The 8,164-nt window shown below is 42.2% G+C and overlaps 1 protein-coding gene across 1 annotated transcript; it reads right to left on the bottom strand.

Moving 5' to 3' along the window:
• Positions 1-253: 253 nt before the first annotated feature.
• Positions 254-1,354, bottom strand: LOC116094278 (TD and POZ domain-containing protein 1-like). The gene has a single exon (XM_031376161.1). The coding sequence runs from the start codon at positions 1,346-1,348 to the stop codon at positions 254-256; it is 1,095 nt and encodes a 364-aa protein (XP_031232021.1). The 5' UTR covers positions 1,349-1,354.
• Between the last annotated feature and the right edge of the window lie 6,810 nt (positions 1,355-8,164).

Genomic DNA, 8,164 nt, shown 5'->3' with positions numbered 1-8,164 from the left:
CTGAATCCCAGTTTCCCAACCATCAGACAAAAATCAAGCAAGAACATCAACAGGGTAGACATCAGGTGGAATGTCCCAGAGGGCAGCGCTGCCCTGCCCCCACCCACTCTTTAAACATATTACAGGTGTTTTAAATCCTCATCCACAATGCTGCCTTTACCCAGATTCACTGTAAAAGCTTCCAAAATACCATTGTCTAACCAGAAGTCATTGGTAACAGCACTACTTGTTGCTCCCAGACGAAAGGTGTAGGTCATAACTGGCTAGATCCTGAGATCACTTTAGGTTCCACAAAAGGAAACTGTGCAGAAGCCAGGCAGTGAAACGCTTTAGCCACCAGGTAGGGATATGGCTCCACCATTGACTTCCACCTTGAGGTCTCAGAGACCTCAGAAGCATGCAGTGCAATGAAATCCAGGGCCTGAGTCTTCAGCCTCTCTAAGCCTTGAAGGTCAGCCAGGATGAGAGTCTGTGCAGCATTCTCTACAGAGAGGTTCCTGCAGAGGGCATCCTCACACAAGGCCTTCAAGCCCTCCAGGCCATATTTGTCAGCAGCTGCCAGCACACCAGTGGCCATGGAGTGGCTGTCGAGGTGTGGAGCCTTACCCGTGTAGATGAAGCCCATCATCTCCTTGAAGACTTGGGGATCCAGGTCCAGTATCTTAATGCGGTTCGTTAGGCTCTGCTCCATTTCATGTTCAAACATGGCTTTGAAAACTGGAGAGCGAGCTGCTAGGATGGCCTTGTGAGCCCTGAATTCTTGCCCAGCTACCAACAGGGAGAAGTCTGTGAACAGGGAATTCTCCCATAGCTCCCCTAGGTCATCTGTCAACATGGGCCTCACATCCTTGATTGCAGGTGTCATGTCCTGTCCAAGTATACCAAAGACAGCTCCTTCTATGCTCAACTTGCAGCAGAGGGTGAGCTGGTCTTCAGGGAGAAGCCCATGCTCATCGGAGAGGTGATCCCGATGGAGGAACTTTTTGAATCCCTTCTGTTGGCATTGCAGAAAGCTTTTGACCCTGTCACTCTTCATAGTTTGAACTTTCTCTCCTCGGGAATTTCTGACCCAGAACTCTAAATTTGCCCGAACTGGCCTGTCTGGACAGCTGAGCAAGACCAGGAAAACTGACAGGTAATCTCTGCTTTCTTCATCAACTCCATTTGGGTATACCCTCAAACACCATGCCATTTCCTCTTTGGCCTTTAAGGAGAACACTGGGCTTGTAATCTTTTTCCGAATTCCTCCCATGCAAAATGAAAAGTTGGAAATGGTCCACTCATAGCAGAATAACTGAACCCTGTTTGGTGTGGAGCCCCAGCTCTTGGCTTCCAGGTCCCCTGACATTTCTGCTGGAGGTAATTTGGAGGTTAAAAGTAATCTGAAAAGAAGAACTAGAAGTTATTTATCCTTTCTCCTGTTGCATACAATTATAGGATACACTTTAGATTTTAATTTCAATTTGTCCTAAATTCTCTCTGTTCCTGTCTCTATCTCTGTCTAGATATCTCTCTGTCTTCCTCTGCCTCTCCTCTCAACCCTACTTACCTCCCCTCCCCATGCTGTAAATAACCTCTATTCAATACTAATCCAGTCATAGGGCCTGTACCTGAGGGGGAAGTGATGCATTAGCAAGGACCCACCAGGGTACCACTCCCTACCACACCATACATGACTCTAGCAAACAGGTCCTGGATTTCTTTTTAGAAAACACAACATTGATGTTTGACTGAGACTTCAAAACGTGCTGGTTAACATCTTCTGCGGCCACAAGAACTTTCCAGGCAACACATTGCTCCCTACAACTATCCATCCAAACACCAGCAAATTGGTAATCTTCCTCTCCCACACTGGTCAGTGTAAAGATTCTCTGGTCCCAAGGGAGGAATGTTGAGCTCACAGCCACCCTGTGGTGTCCTTGTAGAGGGAGACATTCACAGTCTTTATGATTGGCCTCCATGCTGACTCCTTATTTTAGGACACTTTCCCTTGAGTGAGATTTCCTTTCTCCTTTGTGTCTTTTCCTTTCTCACTGCTGAGAAACCCCAGGCCTGAGTTGACCATTCTCCACACTGCCCACTCAAGTACTGGCCTGAGCTCAGACCCCAACTGATTTTTTGAGCTCTTGGTGATCTGACCAGCCTGTTGTTTTTGTTATTAACTTATCCTCAGGATGCTGGTAGGGGAAATTAATTACTTCCACTCTCACCCAGAAGGGTATGCCTTTGCAGGGACTCCCAGGTTCCCAACTGGGATGCCTCCCACTCTTAAAGGCTATTTAAGGGCAGGTAATTTTTTTTTTTTTTTTTTTAACAAATCTCTTACCAGGCATCCAAAAAAATGAAAGATTTCTATACAGGGTCCCCTCCTACTGCCTCCATCTCTTGCCACTTCTTTGCTCTCCTTCTTCCATACAGATACAGTGACAAGACTGCCTAGATTGTGGTATGATAACCACTGAGTAACAGTGTTTCCCTTTGATTCTGTCATTGCTTCTGTGGCTGAGGCTAGCCTCTTCTCTCTGCTTTCCAACTTGCACTCTTGCTCCCTGACAGACCCAACACAATGGGGCACAAAACATGCTGTGCTGGAGCAGAGTTGTAGGCAGACAGAGCACAGCTGCAGGCCCTGCCTCTTACTCCCTGCCCAACCCAAGGAGCTGGCTCTCTTGCCCTGCCCCACTCTTGCCCTGCCCCACTTGTGCCCTGCTCACACCAGATTGAGCTGCTGCCTATGCTTCTGTGCTCCTAGGGCCCGACCACCACCACTGTCAACTCTCTGATTTCTTTCCATTCTCTTCCTCATCAGCACTAAACAAGGTTTTAACATCTTACCTGCTCCATGTGTAGATCAGCCCCACTTCTCTGGCTACAGTAACAGACGCTGACTATGGTGAAAGCAGGGACTTTTTGTCCATCAGACACAATGTATCCATTTACCTCTATAGGTTTGTCTTTTTATATGTATTTATCTGCTGTTACACAATTATTTCTGCCATTCTAAGAGATAACAAACATGTGACATTCCTCCAGGCAGAGCTGTAGCTTCAGCACCATTTTGGTAGGGGGAGGTCTTGTGAGTATCTGCAATCTTTTCTGTGGGCAGATAAGGTTTTTCCTATGCTATTGATTCAGTGCCATCTTAGCTAAGGAAGGTCACATGAACCGCCCACCATCGTTGTTATGGGCAATTCTTACCTCACAGCCTCCCCACCTTAGAACATCCTGGCTTATGGTCTCCTATTTCTATCCTGCCTTGGTAAATAATATTAATTTAAAGACTTACACCAGTAAAAAAAAGGTTAAAGGTCACTGCCTTAAGTTAATGATCTCCTAACTCAATATGCTTAATAGATACTAGTTCTTACTCTTTTTAGAAATCTGCTATCAGAGCCAGCGGTGATGCTGAATGCCTTTAATCCCAGCACTTGAGAGGCAGAAGCAGGTAGATTTCTGAGTTTGAGGCCAGCCTGGCCTACAGAGTGAGCTCCAGGACAGCCAGGACTACACAGAGAAATCCTGTTTCGAAAAAACAAAAAAACAAAAAACAAAACAAAACAAAAATCTGATGTGAGGAGCCATAATAGGACAAGCTAATACCTAGCAGGTGATCATCCTGAAATGCCTGCTTTGGATTATTATATAAGCTGCAGCAGGAACGCCCTCATTAAGCAAGGCTGTGCAGGACTCATTTTAGGAAAGATTCCTGCTATTAATATGCTTTTCCTGTTATTATTAACCATATATAACAATCACTAAGTAGTAGTACACCTCTTTGGGGCAGATCTCTGCATGTCCGTGAACATGTACTGTCTTGTAATAATGCTATTTAGACAAATAGGTGACTTAAGTCTTTTTGATGATCCTATAAGAATTCCTAATATTATATCTGTGAATATTAAGCTCTTTTATAATGGGACTGCTATTAGGTCCTTTCCTGATAGTCTAAACTGCAATGCAAACTCTGCCAGTCTCCCAAGTGTCAGCAGTTAAATGCTCTTAGATGGTAATCAGACTTTCTCCTACTCAGAGCACATTCCCAGAGGTTGTTAAAGTCCATAAAAGGGGGACTATCGATTTCTTATAAGTCCTAGGACAGAAGATAAAATATTGACTGGGTTCATCTATACAAAACCTCACTGAAAATGTAGGTATTATCTTAAACCGTCAGTGAACCTGTGGGGCTGAGACAGGTGATGGGTGTTTAGCTAGATGATTACTCCTAATGGATATGCATGTAAACATTCCCTGCTGTAAACTTCTATTTCAATTTATGACTTGATGTTTGGTGTGAACTTGCGATGAACTTTGTAACATGTGGTCATGTATTCTGAACGATGTATAAGTACTGGGGACAAAGACATGCGGTTGAGCTGGATAGGTTGAGCAAGGTAGAGTAGATTCTTTTCCCTTACCCCACTTAGGATCTTTTGAATTTTCCCCTTTACAACTTAGTAATAAATTCTATAATCACTTCTCTAAATGTCTTCTTTTCCTGTGACTTCTGACTAGCAAGCTGAAAGTTAGAGCCCAGCAGCTCATGGTGGGATAGAATTGAGGCTATTGACTTAATCCTTTGTGGTTCAAGGAAGAGGTGCTAAGTGCCAGAAACTGCAGTTCCTGACCTCAGAGGATCATAGAAGGCAGGTCAGCTACAATAGAATAGTTACTTAGACTTAGATAAGTAAACTTTTATTATACAGCAACCTTAAATATCTCGTGAGCCAGTCTTACCCCAGAAATCGTACCCCCAAAAACTGTAAGACTGATTCTTACCCCCGCATAAGCTCTTCTCTCTCCACTGCCTCAAGAAGAACCAACAAGAAAGAAGAAACACCCAGTTTGGGCTGGCTCCTGGCAATCTGCTAAATGTAACGTTAAATGTTTAAGCTTATTAGGACAGAGACCCCAAAGCATAAGAGTTATAATGTCTCCTGCCCACACCAAGGTCTCCAAGATGTTATAGGCACACAGAATCTGCCCAAGTTGCGATGGAGAATGCAGAGATCTGGGAAAACTGTCTAAGTAGTGGACTATTGACCAACATCTGTCATTTTAATTAATGACATCTAAATTATTTCCAATATTTCTTTCTTTCTTCTTTCTTTCTTTCTTTCTTTCTTTCTTTTTTTTTATTCTTTGTTTTTTCAGGACAGGAGACCAGGCTGGCCTCAAACTCAAGAAATCTGTCTTCTTCTGCCTCTGCCTCGAAAGTGCTGGGATTAAAGGCAGGTGTAACCACTGCGTGGCTCTTCCCAAATTTCTAACTGCATTGACAGCTAAGCTAACTACAGCTAGAAACAGACCTCTAGCTCCTTACCCCAAGGTAATTTACCACCTTATTAGCTCACTACTCAATTTGTTGTCTAGTTAAGACTACCTGATCTCTTATCAAAGACAGAGAAATATGCCTTACTCTCAGACTTCACGATAAAGAATACACAAGTTCAGATGGAACGTTTTACAGATACAACCTTCTGTTACTTCCTTTTTTAAGACAGGGTTTTTCTGTGTAGCCCTGGCTATTCTGGAACTCACTCTGTAGACCAGGCTGGCCTCGAACTTAGAAATCCACCTGCATCTGTTTCCCAAGTGCTGGGATTAAAGGCGTGTACCACCACCGCCCAGTGTGTTACTTCTTTTTCTAAACTCAGTTTCTAGTGACTAAATCCTTCATATTCCCTCCCCTTGTTAAGCCACTGTCCTAACATTAATCAATAGAGTTTTTCTAAATTAGTCTAACCCTAAGAAAACATTCCAATATGTGATCAAGTTTTCTAATCACCAGTTCAAATTTTAAGTTTCCTTTGATTGTCTTTAATCTAGAGACTTAAACTGTTTCTCATGCTAAATCGATACTATCAGCTGTCATCGTTACAAATATGAGTTTCCTCTGGTTGTCTTTTAACTATAGACTTAAGGTGTTTCTTATGCTAAACTATATGGTCAATTATCATATTCACAAGGTTATCAAATTTTCCACTTTCCATTAATTGTCTTTTCAATACATATTTCAAAGGATTCTCATTATATATTTAAATATATATAATCATAAATATATGTACATACATGCATATATATACATTTATATACATATGTACGTACATATAAACTATTTCATACAAATATGCAAATATGTGTGTGTGTGTATATATATATATATATTCAGTCTCCTAGACAGAAGAAAAAGTCCTTCTTGCTCTTTCTGCTCCATGAAAGGTATTTTTCTTCCCTAAGCTCATCTTAAAAACTGTTCATGCTGTCAACAAATTTAACTCTTCTAAACTTATAAACTCCAAGAAACGCAATCAGATCTACCTCTCATGGACCAAACTGACTCCATTTTGAAAATTACACTTGCCAATCAATAGCCTAAGTCCCCACTTGCAACCTAATCTAGAGGCTGGGATTCCTCTCCAGTTCCCTGGGATTGAAAGACACCCTCACCCCAACCACCAAGACCTATGGGTTTAAATATACACCTAAGAAAATTTTTCTCCCAAAACACATACCTAACATTATTCTCTACTACATCTGTATTATTTTCTCCTCCTCCTCCTCCTACTACTACCACCATAAACGAACACACACACACACACACACACACACACACAGAGTTTCAGCATCTTGTCATGTCCATCACTTTACTCAAAATCAACATCCTTCAGAGCTCTAGAGAAGCAACCCGCATGCTCCAATCTACTCTTACACAGACACTTCAACTGGACGTGTTCCTCTCACCTACAGATTATTCCACAGACCATGTATAACAAGGAAACTGCCAACTCTCCTAAGATTGGGCCAATCTCTCCAATACAATCACATTTGCTTGGGTTTCAAAGACTCATCCCAAAGTCAGCAGGAAGTAACTAAAGATCAATATGATGCAATTTCTGCTCCACAATTTTCTCTGTCTAGTTTTTCCTTTTATTTTAAATGAATCCAAAATGGAGGAATGTTACCATTCTTTCTAGGCTCCACCCAACAGTTACCTGGCCATATCCAGATATGCCTGATTCACTGTAAAAGGGGATGTTTACCCCTTACTCAAACTTTTATTCTCTCTTACTCTCCCTGACTTTGTAACCACTTTCTCGCTCTCTCCCCTTCCCCCTCCCTCATTCTCCACATGTTCCAGGCCTGCCTCTCCTCTCCTTTTTCTCTCTCTCCTCTACTCTTCCTCTCTCTTTTCCTTCTCCCTTTCTCTGCTTCTGCTCCCTTCTCATCCCTATTCAATCCCCCTTCTCCTGCTCTAAGGAAACTCTTGTCTATAAGAAACCTGTAGTGAAACTGTATTGTATACATACAATAAACTCTGTTCTATAATGTGGCTGGTAACACTGGGATAAAGGATGCCTCAGCATGGGCCTGCCAAAGGCCTCCTCCCACTCTTACAATACCTGTCTCTAACAAAATTATCCTGGCTCTCTCTTCCTAAAGCACAATAATTTTTATATAGAACTTTAGATAAGCTTCGAAAATGTTATACATTCACATTTCCAATATATTAGTCAGGGTCCTGTAGAGAATGTACAGAATGAATTCCTCTATATAATTAGAAAGTGGATATATGAGAAAAACTTAAAGAATTTGGTCTAACTAATCCAAGAAAGGCTAAAGCCAGTACTTACTCAGTCCACAAGGTTTGAAGTCTCAGGTGTTCTTCAGTATATGCTGGAACTCTGAAGAACTGGCTCTAATACCAGTGAAGAAATGGGCTTGCAGGTAAGATGAGAGCCAGAAGGCAAAGACACAGGGCTTCCTTCTTCCCTGTGCTCATATAGGCCACAGCAGAAGGTGTGGCCCAGTTGAAGGTGTGTCTTCTAGTCTCAAGATCTGGATTAAAGGTGTGTGTTTTCCTGCCTCAAAACTTAGGTTAAGGGTGTGTGTTTTTCTACCTGAGGAGTCTGTATTTGAACTGAATCTATCTACTTCAACTTAAGCAATATCTTTTTAAAGCCATACCCTCCAGTTTTCTATGGTACTTAAGTCCACAGGTGGTAACATAAGAAGAATAATTATCACCAGTATACTTTGCTTACTGGGGTCAGTCTTCCATCAATGAAGGGATCATGTCAATCTCTGCACAGCAATTATTTACCCTTGTGCTTGTCTTACACTGATTCCTGACAGGAAATGATCAAGAAGGAGTGTTTTTCCTGAC

Source organism: Mastomys coucha, unplaced genomic scaffold, assembly GCF_008632895.1.
Source record: "Mastomys coucha isolate ucsf_1 unplaced genomic scaffold, UCSF_Mcou_1 pScaffold16, whole genome shotgun sequence".
Classification (NCBI taxonomy): domain Eukaryota; kingdom Metazoa; phylum Chordata; class Mammalia; order Rodentia; family Muridae; genus Mastomys; species Mastomys coucha.
Note: the sequence above shows the minus strand (reverse complement) of the source record. Positions and strands in the feature narration are given on the sequence as shown.

Bases quoted from the DNA above. Each gene is read 5' to 3' on its own strand.
- LOC116094278 (XM_031376161.1), bottom strand. From the start codon at position 1,348: ATGTCAGGGGACCTGGAAGCCAAGAGCTGGGGCTCCACACCAAACAGG.